Source organism: Lissotriton helveticus, chromosome 10 (genome assembly GCF_964261635.1).
Source record: "Lissotriton helveticus chromosome 10, aLisHel1.1, whole genome shotgun sequence".
In the NCBI taxonomy this organism is placed as follows: Eukaryota; Metazoa; Chordata; class Amphibia; order Caudata; family Salamandridae; genus Lissotriton; species Lissotriton helveticus.
Window position 1 is genome coordinate 738,123,921 of NC_136071.1, and position 19,696 is coordinate 738,143,616.

A 19,696-nucleotide genomic window follows, 5' to 3' on the forward strand; every position below is an offset into this window, starting at 1 on the left:
AGCCCACTGGCTGGCAGTTGTGCTGATATGGCTGTCTGGTGGTGCTTCTGGTAGGCGTTAGTCCTGGGGTCTATTGATTCCACAGTAAGACACTGAATTCCCAATTTAGTCCAAACATATCAAGATCAGCTCATGACTTTGTCCTTAAACTGATGACCCCTACCGTCTCCCGGAGCAAACTCTAAAAGTGTGTCCTCATCTTACTTTTTAGAAGGATAAAGGAGTATAGTAGAATTGCAACTGAGATATCACTGGAGACTGGAGACTGGAGACTCAAGAACAGCATCTTCGTCACTGTGTGGAAATTGCTTTCAAGCAAATTCTGCTACATGGTCGGATCATCGCCTTCTATATATATAAATAATGCGTGTAGAGCAGGGTGCTAATGCACCTTCTGTGGTGGAACAGTGGGGCTCACCCAATTACATTACCCCAAAAGCTCAGTAGATCAGGAGTATCCTGTCACTAAATATATTACTGTTGTGTTTGAACATGAAATACCTTGAAAAACACAAAAGGCGTTTGGCAAAACAGGAACAGTTAATTTAATTAAGCAATGCAGCCGAGAGAATAGTTACAGGCATACTGTATGAGGACTGTCTCAACTTACAATCAATCTAAAATGGGTTTATATACAATTCATTTAATGCTATAAACAGTTCTAGTGATTCTTTATTGGTAATGAATGTGAACCGTTGTCTTTGGATTCATAAATTAATCTATTTGATGGGGAATCCAGGAAGTTTTCGATCTTCACGTGGACACAATGTGGCCAGTGAGTACTGTGTCCAGACGTCTGCCATGGGGAGCTCATGATCACTGTGTGTATTGTGTGCGCTGTGTCTTGATTGGCTATATGTTCCTAACATATGTAGCATCTGACTTTATGGTGTTTTGGGAGTGCGCGTATCCCTCTGGCCATTTGTGCTTTGAATCTGAATTTTTCAATTTAAAAATATTTGTATAGCGCACGTTTACCTAGCGGTTTCATGGCGCTGTGAGGTCAATTCAATTTCAAGTGCAGGCGCAGAGTTAAATCAAGTTGAGAAGACCTGCGAGAACAGAAACGTTTTCAGTCTCCCGTGGAACTCCATGTAAGACACTGATGTTCGAATAGAAAGAGGTAAGGAGTTCCAAAAAGAAGGGGCGAGAACAGAGAACTTACAGCCTCCTGTCCTACTTTTCTTAAAACGGGGCACCACCAGGAGAGATAGGGAAGAGGAGCGTAGTTGCCTCCTAGGAATGTAATGATGGATGTTAGATTTAATAAAAGCCGGAGCTGTCCCGGCAAGAGCCTGGAAAGTCAGGCATCCAAGCTTGAACAGGGCTCTTTCTTTAATAAGGAGCCAATGTAAGGAGCAGAGAGAAGGGGTAATGTGCTGAGACCTAGGTAAGCTAAAGACCAAGCGAGCAGCTTGGTTCTGCACTAGTTGGAGCCGACGAAGGGCATAGCTGGGAATGGCGTTGTACAGTGCATTACCATAGTCGAGGCGAGAGAGAACCATCGCCATAAGAATGAGTTTAAGAGCTGAAAATGAAAAAAAAAACGTGAAATCTTGCGAATAGTACGCAACACAAAAAAACAAGAAGAGACCACCGTGCTAACGTGCGAGTGAAGAGTAAGGTGTTGATTAAGAGTGATCCCCAAGGTTTTGACAGAGGAAGAGGGGAAAGGGGGGGAACCAAAAGAGGGGGGCCAAAAGGCAGAAGACCAAGGATTAAGTTTACCGCCAGTCAGGACGAGCTCAGTCTTATCAGGGTTGAGTTTCAGATGGTTAGAGTTCATCCAATCCCTGATAAATACCATCACTGACTGGAAGTTGTGAATGGAGTGGGGTGAGTCCGATAAAGTAAAAATAAGCTGGAGGTCATCAGCGTAGTTAAACACTGTGACCTCCATCCGCTGTAAAGCAAAAATAAGTGGAAAAATATACAAGTTAAAGAGGAGAGGGGAAAGGGAAGAGCCCTGAGGAACACCACATTGCACTTTATGAGCCATAGAGGAAAAGTCCGCCAGATGGACGGTTTGGGTGCGATCACTAAGAAATGAACTCACCCAAGCCAGGGCGGAACCCCCTCTGCCTGCCGCCTCGACACGGGAAAGAAGGATGGTATGATCAACCGTGTCGAAAGCGGCAGACAAATCGAGGAGAATCAGCGCCTGTGGGAGATTGGAATCAAGCCCCTCTCTGAGTGTGTCCATAACGGATACCACCACCTTCTCGGTGTAATGAAGGGGGCGGAAACCTGCTTGAGAGGAGGCAAGAAACCCACTGGTCTCAATAAAAGTGCTAAGGATTATAGTGATGTGCCGCTCCAGAACCGTAGCCAGGTAGGGGAGGAGGGAAATGGGACGATAATTTGCTAATACTGTGGGATCTGCACCCGACTTTTTTAAAATGGGGACAATCGTGGCTGACTTGTGAGGGAGGGGAACGGTTCCTGTTTTAAGGGACTCGTTGAGGAGGGTGAGGGGAGGGAGAGGGCAACTCCGAAAGATGTCACCCATAATGTAGGCCGGGAAGACATCCGCGGGTGAACCAGATTTAACACTAAGGAGAATAGAAAAAAAGTCTCCTCAGGTAACATAGTTAATTGGTCAAGATGACAGGTGTTATGTGGCGGGACAATGTCAAGGAATGCTGAAGAGGGGGGGGATATTGGACTTGATATCTTCGATTTTGCTGATGAAAAAGTCATTCAGGGAATCGCACAACTGTTGAGAGGGGACCAGTTTAGCAGTTGTTCTGTCCGAGGAGGCCAATTCGAACACTGTGGCAAAAATTTCCCTCGGTCTGTTCTCCGCCTGGAGAATCTTACCAGAGAAATAAGAGGATTTTGCCCTAAGAATAGCTTTCTTGTACTCCGCCATTGGGGCCAATCTCCCGGGATCATTGTGGTGTCACTGTGCCTATTTGTGGAATTGATCTGGGATTTCCTGTTCATGCATTTGTCTGCCGGTTACATGCCGCCCCACCTGTGACCTGTCAATCAGTGACCTCTGGCTTAGGTCTCAGAGCCTGCCTGTCTACGTATTTCTGAGTCGGGATTGACATGGAATTGTGGCGGGCAATTTTTTTTATTTTTATACTTGAATGTATCGTTATTCATATTGGCATCGACTTTCTCAATATTAGCATTACTTTGACAGCCAACTGTATAGGACTTTAAGAGGCAGCCAACTAATCCCAGAAGCCCTGTCCACTGTTCTTTCTAAATCTAGGCATGTGGACCAACCACATTGCAAAACTCAGTCCAGTTGTCAGAGTGAGCAAATAATCCCCACAGTAGTTCTTTTCTTGCACATTTTTGTCCTACATATTCTTTGAGGATATCCTGAAAATCTGATCGGATTTTCTCCTTTGGTGATTGAAAAGCAGAACACTAGTTGTTCCCAGCCATCAAGAAACTATTTTTTGTAGCTCGTTCAGGGCCACTGGAATGATACCGTTCTGTGGCTGCAGCATTTCCACATAATTATGGATTTGACACATTTACCACATAATCCGTCATTTTCTGCATAATCGTCAGATTGAAAAAAAAGTTTCAAGCTCAGAAAGATCAAAAGTAACTAACATCACTGAGATATGTGTTACCCCGCAATCAAAGACCCTTTGCAAAGGTCGACCAGTCACCTCTCAATTACTTATTGTTGGATCCGGGTGGTGAACTAGAATTAATGAGGTTACACCTTTGCCCAGACAGTACTTACATATGTCAAAATAATGTACTATTATTGCAAAATGTTCTGCATTACGCTTCATAAGTTCCATTTTCTTTCAAATTTAGTCACCTCTGTTGCATAATTTGGTACAATCTGGGTGCATAATTCCAGTGGCACTGATCTTGGTTTACCAATTCAACCGATTTCTACCCAAAAATACGCAGCACTATAGATACATAGATAGCTGCATAAATGTAGACATGATTTTGTAATGAACAGTGTAATCCAGAGAAGTTCACACTGATGCATAATTCAGTATGCAGAAACAAATTGAAAACGCCTGCATACTTAAGTGCTAGAGAAGTCGAATGCTAACACACCGATAAGGAGTATGATGTGGTTGGAAAAACCTACAGGCAAAATCTGCCCTTAACTGATTAATGGCCCTTCTAATTTTGCCATTATTATTCTATTTCGTACTTTGGAGCTACCTTTCCTAATTTGTATAAAATCAATTGAGCATGCCAGGCTGCATTCTGCATTCAGTTCACTTATACCATAATAATGACAATTATTGTGGAAAAAAATCAGAATGCATGTAAAAAAATTACAATTTGGCATCTCAAGCCATGCTCAGTGTATGCAGACAGACACTGACCCAAACGACGTGTATTTAGAAATAATTTTGTGCATTATGGAAGTTCATCCGGCCATAAACCATGTTTTTCTGTTTTTAATCCAGTGCCCTTAATTTAGCACAGAAAATCAGTCATATTCAGCACTGGCGGTCAGGGATTGAGATAGAAAGGTAAAACAATTGAAAATAGCAAATAGGTTAATTGGATGACTTGCTACAGTATTACCACTACATTCAGTGACCGCCCCAGGCAAGGCCGGACAGGCTATACACAGCATCAGACGTTTCACTGGGAGGCTGTTTTTTTTACTGAAAGCTGGTTTTGCAACAGCGCCCCAATGTCGGCCCCCCAGTAACAAAATCAGCATGACTGTCCGGCATAATGACTCACTTCACACTCTCACTGCAGAGTTCCTTGTATACCCAGCAGTTTTCAGGCAACAATAAAAGGGTCAAGATTGACATCTGTGGTGGTTTATTCTTTCTGCCAGAGAGGGATCAGAGTTACTGTCTATTGGAAGCTTTGACACATCTGATTTAGTGCAGAGGGTTAACATGCCTGTTGAAAAGAAAGTGTACCATACAGTTCACAGAACTGTATTTAATGTGCATAAATTAGTGGGTTCCTGCTTTTGCCACAGGGATCGTTTAGTTACTTGCAATTCATAACTTACAATCGTAATAAAACCAGCACAGTGAACTTTGAACTGCCATCAAAGAGCTGCATGTAAACTGTATGGTACAGGTTCGAAAGTTATGTTTTGTCCCAAGCCTTTAAGTATCCTAATGTTTCTAAAATGGGTTGTTTGGGTAGAAATACATTCTTATAAGTAAATCCAACCACTGTGTTAAGTTTTGAATTCTGAGTTTGTGCTTTTCCAGACCAAGCACTCCAAAAATGCTTACCAGTATGGAGGACATGTGAATCCTACACCTTGTAGTCCCCTTTGACTTATGTTACATTTTCTATACACTGATTTACACATGTATGATTCATTGCCTCTCTGTGTGTGTGTGATGTAATGTGCTCCGACTCCCTACACGGGTATAAGAGGCCCTATAAAGCAAATTAAATACATGTGCGAGGGGCTAGAGAGATGTGGGGTACTGTTGGAGGACGATAGTGAGGGAATCATTGAAGGGCCCCAATAAGATTGTCATATACTGGTGCACTGTAAGGTCATCATTTACTGTGCTCTAAAAGCTAATACAATTGAATGTATAATGAAAATGTGTTGTCGAATGCAACATTTTTGTAATTTTTTTCCTCAATTTTGTTGGGGATAGACTCCCTCCCCCCAAACCCTCTTTGCAGTGGGCAGATTTGCTTGCTGCGCTCGTATGCTACGCACAGTGTGGGGGCTGGTCTGCAGCAATTTGCCTGGGCTGCTTTTGGTTCCCAGTCCGGCCCTGGCCCCGGGCTGCCTAAAGTGGAGGCAGTATAACTGGCACATCAGCACCGAAGAGGCACAAATCAAATCTTGACTGAAGTTGAGGGTAAGATTGGGAATGAGAAGAAGGTTGGTATATTCCAAATATTACAGTAAAAATGTAATTATAATCAGCTGGGAAAATGATTCCATCCTGCTAGGGAAGGTTTCCTTCAAATCATTTAAACAAGTCAGTTTTTACCCTGAATGTAAATATGTACCCTAAACCCATACACGCTCCGGTGATTTAAACCCTCCTGCCTATCAGATTTGCTAACTGGAAGTAAGCGAACTTCACCTCTTATGTTTTTTTTGTATTTTACACATCCCCAAAATAGGTCTGTGAAGTGCTATAATGCTCGTCGAACCTGGGCCTAAATATTAGTATTAATAATAATAATAATCATCATCATATCCATAATCATCATCATACATGTAAGTATGATTTTTATTATTATTGATATCATTATTACTATTCTATTATCGTCATTATACTAGTGATCATAATAGGAATAATATTACTACTTGTAAAGGTAGCACTAGTAGTATCATTATTCTTATTATTTTTGTTATTTTTACTATCATGGTTATTATCATGATTCTATGATTGTTGTTATTATTTTTATCATTATTAATAATAACAATAATAATGCTGATGTAAATAACAACAATATTCATAACAACAACACTATTGGGAAAATAGTAGTAATAATAATAATAATAATAATAATAATAACAATAATACATTAAGCATAGTATTAGTAATACATTTGTAATCATGAAATTATTAATAATACTAGTGCAGCTACCACAATTATTACCCTACTCATAGTGATAGTTGCATTTCTAATGGTAACATTAATCTTAGTATTAATTTTACTCTTCTTCCTATTGCTGGTGTTCTGATCCGGGTAACAAGCATTGTAACAGCGTGGAGCTGGAGTAAGAGGGTGAGGCAAAGCCATGGAACGAGTGGATCTTCACCCACTCCTAGCTCTGCTGACATTTAAAATGGTTTTACCTTTGGCCTGAAGGTTACTTATCATGTCAGCAAAACCCCTTGATCCATTATAGTTATGCATCCTATTTATTTCATGCCTATTTCTCTAATAATTCGCCTTCTATGAATGTAATATATCCTATAAGGGAACATGAATGCAAATTTGATTCATTGGACCTGTTAAAGACAAATTAAGGGTAGGACATATATCATATGTAGGTTCAATCCTGTACTACCTCCTTAGAAGCGATGAACATCGCAAATAAACATCATCACAATAGCAGCTACGCACCCTTGTACTTTTGTGATGGGATGAATAAGGCTTATTCTTCTTTGATTTTAAAGATTAACATGATTTAACCTTTTCGGTGCTCATGACGGCTCCCGGCCGTCATGAGTGACAGTAGGTGTGTGCTCATGATGGCCGGGAGCAGTCAAAACGTTACCGCTCGGCCCATGCACTGTTAATTCCCCGCCTGTGTGGGAGAATTAATCAGTGGGCGGAGTTCTGACGGCTCTCGGCTGTCATGAGCACACGCCCACCGTGATTTATGATGGCAGCTGTCATGAGTACCGCAGCGCCACGCCCAAACCCACCCCTCCCTCGCACCGCACCGGAATTCACGCAGCGGATAAGGGGTTAAATATGTGAACTGCTCAGGTGCTTAATGTAACTGGATTGCATGTAGGTCTCTCAGACATCAGATGTTGTCACTAACGTGGGGCAGGAGAGGAAGGAAGCAGCGAAGATGGTAGGGCAGCCTGTCAAGGTTCCCAGGTTCACACGCAATGTGCTGCTCCAGTCCAAGTTTATTCTTTGAATTCTGGAACTTGTAGTCTTGTTTATTCCTTTTTAAAACAGGTCTACAAGTCTCAGAATTCAAGGAAAATAAACCTGGACTGGAGCATCTCATCATGTGTTTACCTGGAAAACCTGGCAGCTATGGAAGGGGTTGAGAGGGAACGAGGAAGGAAGGTATGCATAGAGGGAGGGGGCCATTTTGCCATGTAGGTTGCCTGGGAAGTACTTGCCCCTCATAAATAGGCTGCTTTACAGATTCATCACTGCAATATTATTGATATTATGAGTTGTTGATGTTTCCTATGTAATAGGCCTAAGTTCATATCATGGCACACTTAAGAGGAGGTGGCTTATTCCAAATGGAAACATTAATATTAGGACAGAATAGAATTGATTGTAGTTCACAGCATTATGAATCATGCAATTCTATACTTGTACATTGGTTATCTTATATATTAGCACCTTATTTTATTTTTATTTTTAAAGTTTTGAAGGAACATTGAGAGCTGACCAGCCAATCATGATGCACACTTTGTGGGAAATAGCTACTGTTACCGGCCAAAAAACAGAGCATTGTGTTCTGTTCCTCCCTCACCTATGGTGTGCCTTTGGCCCCATCCAGCCTGAAAGCAAGTGCTGGGAAAAATAGGGTGCCCAGCAGGAGCAGAAGTTTACTCTCACCTTAAATATGGGGCATAAAATGAACACTCGTACATGTTTGCTTATTTGTTCTACTCTTCTTTGGCTGATTGGGCATATGCTCCTCAGCAAAGCAAGGAGCTTAGCCTGGTCAGGCGTGTCTGCAGGGGCTACTTCAGAGCAAGAGGCTGAGAGAGTGCCACTGGAGAATGGAGCAGTTTTTTTCACGCTGTATTTCAGGCAAGAGGAAGCTTCTGCTAAATTTCCTGTTTTGGGATAGGTTGGAGGAGTGCTAATAGCGTTGTTGCCTTTACCAACAGGACCATAATGGCTTTTCATTAGACCCGCCCCCTTGATATGCACGTTCACCTGCTGCTCAGGTCCTTGATTGCGTGGAGGGTAGTTAATAGCTATTGTGCTGAACTATATTTCTACCTCACAAACAGTATATAAGTTTGAACGCATATTGTGTGGACAGGAATGTCCCTCGCATGGTATATGGGTCTGTGCCCTTGTCCTGAGTGACCCGGTTGCATGTGAAACGTATAGCCTGATTTTTTATTTGCCAAAGCTAGTGCACTAATCAAGCGTGTGTGTGGAAGCCTATGCTTGTCCATGGTAAAACCAAGGTCCAGAGCCTTTTTCTGCCATCTGATTGGGCACATCACGCATCCTCTTTGATGTCATGAGACTACTGTCCATGCCCTGGGGTGTTGACATAAAACAGGGGTAGCAGCATACCGATTTTTGGAAGGACTAATAGGCCTGAGCAGTTGTTTGTTTCTGTTCTAGGAGTCAGCTGTAGCCCGTGTAGGTAAGAGCAGTGGTGCGGTGAGGCCCGGTGGGGAGGGGGATTTTGACGGACTATGGCAAGGGAAAATTAAATAAATTACAAAACAATTGCCATGGTAAATAACTCATTGGTCCAGTTTTTTGCCATTTTTATTTGGTGAGTAACGTAGGCTGATTTGTTCTCTACAAATGGATGCGTAAGATATTTGAGAACTCGTATTAAATGTGTCTTAATTTGAGCTTTCTAGAGCATTAGGGCATTATATTCACACATTTTTAGTTTGTTACTTTTTATAGGCATGTTTACATTCTCTCAGTTTGTCTGAGAACCAGGGCTGTGGCAAAGAGGCTTTCCTGTGCGTTGTGATTTTTGCTGGGACTAGCTGTCTAATAGCCAGATCTAGCCAGGAGGGGTAGTTGCTGGTGGTGTCATCAAGGCTTGTGGAGGGGGGTCAGTGTAGAGGTCGTAAGAATCTCTGCTAAGTTAGTGTAATCTATTTTGTGCCATGGGTGAATTTTTCTTGATTTAGGTGGGACTGCGGACTTCGCTGGAAGGGCTGCAATTTTGATTTTAAACATCACTGTTTGATGATCCGACCATGTATGTGGCAATGAGTCAATAAAAGATAGCAAGCTATTGTCGGAAAATGTACCATCCAGTCTATACCCGGTCGAGTGTGTAGGTGTGCTGACCAGCTGCTCCAACCCAAGGCTACTTATCAGGAAATAAGGGCTTCAAATTCTTTGTCATGACTGGTTTCTAAGTGGAAATTAAAATCCCCTAGGATTGTGTAATCTGCATGATCGACCTTCCATGTATCCACCCATTGACTGACAAATTGTACAAAAGGAACACTAGGCATGGCAGACAATAAATTAGGAGCCTGTTAAATTATATGTGTTTATTGAGGGAAAGTTTAAAGGACAGTGCCTCGGACTCAAACGTGTTGGGGACAGCAGTGAAGAAACCAGAGATATCATTGCAATACACAATCACAAGTTCCCCACCCTTCTTGACTGCTCAGTCATGCCTAAAGATTGAAAACCATCAGGAATAGCTAACATTAAATCCGGACCAGAGTAGGTTTAGGTAATAAATGCCATATCCAGGCTGTCGGTCCATAAAAAGTCACATAATTCAAATGTATTTTTAAACAACGATTTAGAATTAATAAGTGCCCTGCATAGCAGTTGCTGTGTTGGAAGTGATTCGGCTCCAAGAGCCTCCATAGCTGTTACAGTACAAACTTTAGTATCAAAGAACGTAATATCACATCCTGTACTCTTTACCAAATTAGTTTGTTTAAGAGGATCTATGGGATGCATAAATGACTTTTACCTGAGGGGGGGAAAGATTCAGCAGTTGTTCCCTATTGAAATGAAGATAGACTTGCCTTAGACGCGCCTTTGGCGTGCCAGCGGCGCGTCCGTGCCCTGCAACGTCTTAAATGCGGATCCCTAACTGGAGGCCAAAAAGTCTAGACCGTCGAGCTGCCCAAAGTGGTGGCGGTCTAGTGGCCCAAAGGAAGTAGTGATGTGAGGAGACCAGCAGACTCTCTCCACTTCAAATGGCGGAAGCAGGTGGCGAACCGGAGAGCAAAAGTGAGGATTGGGTAATGGGGAGGGTAAAATAGAATCAATGAACTAATAAGCAGCACCTAGTAGTTAACATTTTTCAATATTAAACAGTTTTTAAAACAACATGATCCAAACGATTACCGCCTAGCAGCATCATTGCAGTGATGTAGGGTAAAAGATTACTAAGTACATTTTCTTTTGAGTTTACACTGTGGACTCCTCGCATATGTTGCTTGACAATGGTACCTCTTTGTTAGCAATCAAATGGAATCAGACGGGGCATGTGGCTGTCAGGGAACCAGTCCATCATCAAAGTCTTTGTTGTGTGTAGGTAGTACTAAAAAGAAAATCGATCTGAACTGTTTCTCCCGTGCAGACTCCAGTAGCAGAATCACATGCAAACCATGAACGATGTTATAAAAACACTGGACTGATTAAAAGTGACAGAATGCTACTGTATTTGTTTGTATAAAACTAATAAAACACTTTGAAATTAAAAAACATGGGACGAATCCATTTGCATTTTTTTTCTGGCTGTGTAATACTGAATAGAGAAAACGATATTTGCAACAGGATGAATATAAAAGAAAGATAATTCACTTTTTTTTCATAATAAGAAATAAAAAACGTATGTTTTTCACTTTTCTTATGTGAAAGGTAAGACTATAGGCCTCGTTTAGAGTTTAGCAGACAGAGTACACAGTCAAAGAGTGGTGGATGTCCCGTCTGCTGCATTATAAGTGCATTACAGTTGATGTCACTCTAAATGTGGCGGGCAGGACATCTGACAAGTCGAACCGAGTACTTTGTCTGCCAAGCTCTAAATATAGCTGTAAGTGAGAGGCAAAATTACTGCAGGATTCACATTGTCACATATGGCCGTCAGCCTACGTCTATGGATGGAAATAGCTCAATTTACTCCTGTCAGAAATCCACACAAGGATATCTGACAGCCGTATATAGGTTACTAGTGCGAATAGTACACCACAACTGTATACAAGTATACAGTAGTAAATCCTCATATGGGGCTGTGGGGTGGGCAGTTGTGGTTTGCCTTGAGATCTTGTGAAATCCCACAGATCTGTGATGGAAATTGGGTATAAACTCATTTAACTCTATTTTTCTTCTTAAAATGTATTCTTGAAATAGAATTTAAGTGGTAACATCGCTATAATTAATTTATGTTGATAATATCTGTGCTACACATGCTTGTAAAATGTGTCTCCTGCGTCTATACCTAGGTGTAAAATCTTTCTGTATTATGGACGAAACCAAAATCTGTTTGCACAAATCTGTATTACACAAGCAACAAAATAATTTTGTAGTGTTTTTTTTTACATTAGGGAAAAATGTCTGTGATGTCATCCTATTTCTTCTCAGGTGATAATTGAGACTACATCACTATCTATTTATTGATTTCTATACTTACACTATAACTCCACCTATTGAAATTTGAACTCTGGTGGTATGTGAGTAAGAGGAACCAATATAAGCCAAGCAGCCAATCTAGTATGTCACTCTGAGCTTTCTGTTGGGCAGCGGTGGCAGGCACAGGTAAGCGCGGAGGGGAGGGGAAGGGCACGGCAGGGGGGAAAGCTGACAGACGACGGAATAGGTGTTATTTATTTATTTATTTGATCATACTTATTCCATTGCCTGTCGAATTCCCCCCACTCCCACCCCGCCCTCCCCACTGCGCTTACCTGTGCCGGCCACCGCTGCTCTTGGATTGCATTATGCCAATCCATTGATTGTCACTCACATTTTTCTATTTGAACCGTTAGTTTGCCTTCACCGCAAGTGCGTGGTAAATTTTCAAATGTTTCTTGGGACAAAACTCCCAGTGCACCAACCACACATATTTTTAATTTTCAGAAGAAAACCTTCCACTTTGGCACTTTGTCTCATAATTTTTTTTAAAGTGCTGACTGGTCTGATACTAATGCTGCATCGCGGGAAAGCTGTTAATTCTTTTTTGTTTAACAAAATGGCTCCCACCATAGAGTTGTGAGTTGCCTTGCAGACAAATCCATGTTCGGATAGTGGGAAATGTCGACTGGAGTCTAATATTCGGGGGAAGGGGCACCAGCCATTTGACTGCCACCTCACTAAACTCGAAATGAAGACCAATGAACCTTTAATTTGTTGGACTCTGTAAACACCTCTGTGTCCAAAAAGATTCAACACAAATGAACAAAAACAACTTACCTCTGGTCATTACAATTCCTGCAAGGGCTTTGTGACACGTGTGCATGGAAGTCATATTTTCTGTCAGTTGCTGGAACTTCTGCGTGACAAGCTGATAGACAGAATCTGCAAAATCCTGAAAAGACAAAAATATTCAATATCTAAATTAGAATCCTACAGTCCAAGTAATGGTGTCAACGCCTTATCAAACATTCATTAGCTAAATTAATTGTATCAGTGCCGATGTCAAAGTACAAGATCTCAGGGATGCAAAACTGCAAAGTGTACAGTAAAATTGATTTGCATTTCCTGCAGCTGCTTTGTGCAGTCAGATGCAAAGGAATGCGTCAATAATTAAGAAGTTGGCTACAATCACTCATCATATGTACTGGATGGCATTTCCAAAGTTTATGGAATACAAAATGCATGTTACATATATGTGTTGTTATTTTCTAAACATGACCTGACGCATTTTAAAAAGTAGTTTTAGAAACATTTAGAAACAGAAGTTTAAATCCCTGTTGATATTTAGTCAGACTGATAACACACATTCAAAGGCTACAAACCAAGCACCAGTTCGCTTTTGCAACACCCTGTGCACAGCTCAACCACCACCTAACATGGTATTAGAAGGCCACCCTTACTTAGAGCCACGTCTGCCATGTTTTTCCTATCCAGGAAGACAATGCACAGCATGTCAGTACATGACAGGAAACTCCTCTGTATGTTTTTAGAAAGAATCCTGGCTGTCTCTCATGCCTTCATGGCAATGCTAAGTGAGGCACTTTTGTCAGTTTTCACCATCTTGTGGTAGAGAGCATTTATGACAGAGCCTCTTAATCTATCTGTGCAGCAGTGGCTTTATCTTACCATGAGTTTATCATGAGTGAAACTCTGGTAGACTCACGCACAGTAAAAGTTTTTTTTACAAATGGGTAGTGAAAGGTGAAAAATCATGAGGGACTAAATGGCCAGAGCCATTTGCTACAGCGTAATTGATTTTTTTTAATCCTTTTTTTTTAATGTTAGCTTGTGTCTCATTGCAACAGCTAACTACAAATATATAGTCATATCTAGCTACCAAAATGTTACTATTTTAAAACTAGGGAGCTGTTAAGCGACCGAGAAGATGGGTAGGCAGACTATCTAGATGTGGAACTGGGATGCTGTACTTATGCAGATATCTATCTCTTTCACAATTTTAATCACCATTAGAAATATATTATGTCTCCAGTTAACTGAAAACCCATACCTCCCTTCACATTTTTAACCCTCTGATTTCATGCATGCCTTAGGTATACAGTCAAAATATTGAGTTTTTAATATTGATTTGCATTAATATCGATTAAAAAATATAGAATGGACACAATATCGACTGGACAGAATATAGACTACAAAAATATCGAATAGGATAGCATTAATATTGAATAAAAAATATAGAATGGACATAATATCGAATGGACAGAATATAGACTACAAAAATATAACAATTTTTAAAGTGTTTTTTATGTTGGTATATGTTTGAAAAGTGTAGATTTATTTTATTATTTATATTAATTAATTATTTATATGGTATTTAATTTTTGCGTAATATAATTCTGTAGCGGGTTGTGGGTTTATAGGGGAAGAGGGAGGGGAGTAATTTAATTCTAAGTAATTCTATTTTTAAATTCTTTTTTTTAATCTAATTTTTAATTCTTTTTTAATTGTTAATTAATTTATTGTTAATTGGTAAATAATTTGTATTAGTAGGTAATTATTTTTATTAATTAATTTTAATTTTTATTTTTAATTGATTAATTAATATATTATATAAAAGTGTTAATTATTTTAATTAATTTGTAATTGGTATTAATATTTATTGTATTTTTATTTATATATGAAGTATTTACTTTCCCTACTGTTGCACTCACTGGAGTGGGAATAGTAATTTTTACCCTCCTGCTATCCAACGCTTTCCCTACTGTTGCACTCTCTGGAGTGGGAATAGTAATTTTTACACCTACGCTATCCAACACTTTCCCTACTGTTGCACTCTCTGGAGTGGGAATAGTAATTTTTACCCCTAAGCTATCCAACGCTTTCCCTACTGTTGCACTCTCTGGAGTGGGAATAGTAATTTTTACCCCCACGCTATCCAATGCTTTCCCTACTGTTGCACTCTCTGGAGTGGGAATAGTAATTATTACCCCTACGCTATCCAACGCTTTGACTACTGTTGCACTCACTGGAGTGGTAATAGTAAATTTTACCCTTTCTGCTATCCTACGGTAAAAATATTGTAAATTTTGTATTAATATTATGTTTATATATATATATGTATTAACAAATCAATTTGTATGTTTTTTTAAACTTACATTCATTATTTATTAATTTTAAGGTTATTTAAGTATTTTAAGTATGTTTAAGTTAACTATATTTATTATTTCATTAATTTTTAATTAATTTAAAGCATTATAAAAAATTCGATATTTTGACTAACTAAATTTTTTACATCGATATTTTTGATTCGATATTTGTGTACTTACCAGTTTGGAGATAGGAGGTCGATATTTTGGTATTCTATATTTTTACCTCAATATTTTAGTAGGTCGATATTGTAGCATTCTATATTATGTTAGTGAACCCATGCCTTAACATCCCTATGTTCATTTATTTCAATCTGCTCTTCCAGAGAGGCTTTAAAATCAACAGCTCATATTTCAATTAAAATGATGTTAAAGAGTGTCTCATTTTTGGTTCAAATAAAAAAGTTAGCACTCTAGATGTTCATTAGAACTGTATTATGACACTGCAGTTGATTACTAGGGACTTAACTTTAAGGATGCTGCTGGAAGTACATGCTACTCTCTGCTGTTCAGAATGTTTTACTGAAAAGGATGCAGAAGATTTTTTGAGAACTCATAGAAAATGTTTCTTCATTGTAGTTTTCTAGAGCAATAACCCTGCGTTCTATGACAAGAAAAACCTCTTATTTTGTTCATTTTCAAAGAAAATGCTTTCGGTTTTACAGCTTTGAATCCATCAAGATGGCTTCAGGTGTGCTACATTCTTGTCATGAATACTAAATGTTAGCGCTCTAGTTGTTTATTAGAACTCTGTGGTGATGCAGTTGATTACTAGGGAGTTAACTGACACACTGTTGCTAGTGTTGGAAGTACGTTTCTCTTTGCATTTCAGAATGTTTTACTGAAATGAATGAGGACGATATTTGAGAACCCATAGACAAAGTGTCCTCATTTTAGCTTTGTAGAATACTAACCATAATTTATCTTACAAGAATAATCCCTTCATTTAGTTAATTTCTTAAGCAAATGCTTTATGGTTCATAGGTTTTATTCTATCAAGATGGCTTTAGGAAAGCCACATATTTCTCATAATTACAGAATGATAGCGCTCTATTTATTCATTAGAACATTGTGGCATGATGCAGTGTATACTGGGGAATTTTTCGAAATTGTGTTTCTGGTTGACAGAAGTATTCTCTCTGTAAAATCAGGAAACACAATCCTGCCCAGTGTAAGTCAGATACACATTATAAATTAACCTATCCTCACCCTTTGGTAGCTTGGCACAGAGCAGGCAGACTTAACGTAAGAGGCAATGTGTAAAGTATTTGTGCAACACTTCAAACAGTAACACAGTGAAAACACCACAAAAAGACTCCATACTAGTTTAGAAAAATTGATTATGACTTTATATATAAAACAACACCAAAACGACGAAATTCCAATAAGTAGGAGTCAAGATATGAATTTTTAAAGAATATAAAGTGAAATAGAGCACTTACAAACAATATGCGCCTATAGGGTTATCTGGTCACATCGGACCGGGGCAAAGTCAAAACTTCAGGCTTACTTCGATGGAGTACAGGCCGGGTACACGCACCACGCAAACCCCCCTAAACAAAAGTACCTTGATCTTGGTCGCAACAGCGAGATGCGGGCTGACGCCGAGCAATGCATCGGGTTTAATCCCGCAGTCGATGTGATGATCTGATTTTCTCCATGTAATGATGGTAATGCAGTGGTTCCGAAGCCCAGGAGCCAGTTCTGAGAGGCATTGGTTCCAAAGCCGATATGCCTGGTTTCTCCACGCATTCGGGGGGATAAGGCGATCATCTTTCTGCAGTGGCGGCGATGTGGTGATTCCAATCAATCGAGTCTGATGGTGATGCGCTGGTTCCAAGACCGATGTGCTGGTTCTCTTCCTGTAACAGCGGTAATGCATCAATTCTGCTCAAGCAGCAAAGGATGGATTGGATACAATGGAGCAAGCACGTGGATCCACTTCTAATGGACCAGGCACAGGAGTAGGGGGTAAAATTGTATATCCCTGAGTCTTAAAACAGGAGGCAAGTAAGCATGCCATTGGAGATCACTCTGGGTTCAAGTAAGTTAGTCCAGTTTGTCCTCAGCGGGGCAGGGGGTAGCAGGCTCCAGGGCACCACAGCAGAAAACCAGTGCTTCCAGAGCAGCAGTCCAGTAGAGTGGCACTCCTTCTGACAGCACAACAGTCCTTCCTACTGGCAGAGTTCTTCGCAGGTCATGTGGTGTCTGATTTGGTGGATTCAGAGACCCAGTACTTATACCCAGTTGTGCCTTTGAAGTGTAGCTGACTTCAAAGAGGGGCTTTGTAGTGCACAGGGGTTCCCCTCCCAGCTCATCAGCCCTCAGGATGTAGATGGCCACTCAGTCACACTAAGCTCCCTTTGTGTGTGGCTGTACAGAGGGAATGCACAAAAAGTACAGCTGTCACCCACCCTAGCAGAAAAGTGCCATCTTGGCATGTGGCATTTTCAAAAGGGTAGCGATAAATTTGTCTTTACCAGTAAAGAGAATTTATCATTACCATTCCAATGATATGAAACATGACAGAACTACTCCTTCTCAAACAGGAAATACAGCCTATAAGTGTAATAAGGGATTCCCAATGTCAACCTATGAAAGGGGTAGGCCTCACTGCAGTAAAAACAAATGTGGGTATTTTGTACTACCAGAACATGAAAAACTTAAAAGAATATGTCCTACCTATTAACAACACATCGCCCTGGCCTATTGGTTACTTAGGGCATACCTTAGGGGTGACCCATATGTAATAAAAGGGAAGTTTAAGGCTTCGCAAGGTAGTTTAAATGCCAAGTCGACATGGCAATGTAAACTGCGCACACAGGCTCTGCAGTGGCAGGCCTGAGACATGTTTAAAGTGCTACTTGAGTGGGTGTCACAATAAGTGCTGCAGGCTCACTAGTGTGATTTAATTTACAGGCCCTGTGCACATGCAGTGCACTCTACTAGGGACTTATCGGTAAATTAAATATTCCAAACAGGTGGATAGATCAAGCAAGCCATGATTAGAGGAGAGAACATACACTTTAGCAGTGGATAGCAGTGCTAAAGGGCTGAGAGTCCTAAAGCCAACAAAAACAAGTCCAGAAAAGAGGAGGAGGAAGGTACAAAGTTTGGGGTGACCCTTCACAGAGGCCCATTTTCCAGCACAAATCAGCTGACAGGCACCTGCTGCTGTTGGAAGTACGTTTCACCCAGAATAAGAGACTATAATATCACATGGCAGATGACGATAATCTGAATTTATAGATAATGTGCCCCTATTTTAGCTTCTGGGCACCTTCCTTGACTTCCATGTGAACATCATGAGAGAAAACAAACCATCTTTTCTTAAACATGCTTCATCAAATCTCAGTAGGCTGCCAAGAATTCCTAAAGTGTGTAGAACACCACCAACTGATGATGGAATTCATTACAATGCATTTCAATGAGTACCAAACCCGGAGTCCTGTAATGGCTGCCACAACATTTTGTCCATGTTGTGGTCAGCCAAAGAAGGGGGTGTTATGAGTTCTCATCCTTCCCCTTATATTTTTTTCCATTCATTTTCAGGATTCAGGAACCACGTTTCTGAGTCCTGTAAAAGCTGACACTAGGTATTGTTCATGTAGTGCCCTGCCAATCAGGATTGACTAGCCCCCATTACAGTAGACAATCAGAGCATATCTGGACACCTACAATCTATATATGCCTATTTCTTTACCCCATTTTGACTACTCTGAGCACTTTTTATTGACTATACCAGGTTGATGAGCCCTAATAAGGGCAAATCAGTCCTAGGTTGCTTGTGTTCTGGTTCATGGAGGACTTGGCTTGGCAGTTAGAGCTGGACTAGTCCGATTGGTGCAGGGTCAAGACTGATTTGCATAATGCTGGGTCCAAACTGAGATGCGATGCTGGGTGAAAAACTATATACACGGATGTGGCCCGAGCTGTTGCCAGTGTCTGAAATGTATTCACGCATTCCAACCGTCACCTTGTTTTTGTTGCCATATTTTTGTAGCAAGATATTTTAAAACTTGACATTTCAGTCCCATACCTTGAACTCATATGCATGTCTGTAATTCCATAGCAATGTGTGAATATAAAGAAAAACTTGTTCAAATCTAAAATTGCATTAAAAAACATAGATAATTTATCCCTATCATACAGCTGGTATAAAGCACACTTTATAGTACAACAGGAAGAGAAAAACGGAAGCCTGCTGGCATCTGTTCTATGGGATTGTATGACGCTCCACCCATATGCAAAACTAACCTTTCTGATATTCCTTTCCCAGGAACCCAAAGACAGAAGTTCAATAGATTATATTTACTAAACGCTTTCCCTTTTATAATATATTGATTTTAATATCTTCACGAATGCTGCTGAATGTCAGTTTTACCCAGAAGACTGCCAGCAAGGAACTGAGTGCACCTTATTTATTTTCATTATTCAGAATATTAGTGCTGAAAAACAGCTGGCACTTGGGGTATTTAAAACTACCACTTTGTTTAAATGTTTGGGGTATAATTAGTCAGGTAACGTGATGAAACAATATAAAATAACACAAGTGAAAACTACCACAATTTGACTTTTTACGTTCTCGTTTGCTGTATGTAAAATACTGTTCATCTGAC

The 19,696-nt window shown here is 40.3% G+C and overlaps 1 protein-coding gene across 1 annotated transcript in view; it reads right to left on the reverse strand.

The window, feature by feature from the left end:
* ADARB2 (adenosine deaminase RNA specific B2 (inactive)) overlaps window positions 1-19,696 on the reverse strand; it is a 564,845-nt gene that overhangs the window by 296,250 nt on the left and 248,899 nt on the right. Inside the window, exon 4 of the mRNA XM_078662777.1 lies at window positions 12,751-12,865. Coding sequence (XP_078518903.1) covers window positions 12,751-12,865 — 115 coding nt within the window. The remainder of the gene's footprint in view (window positions 1-12,750; window positions 12,866-19,696) is intronic.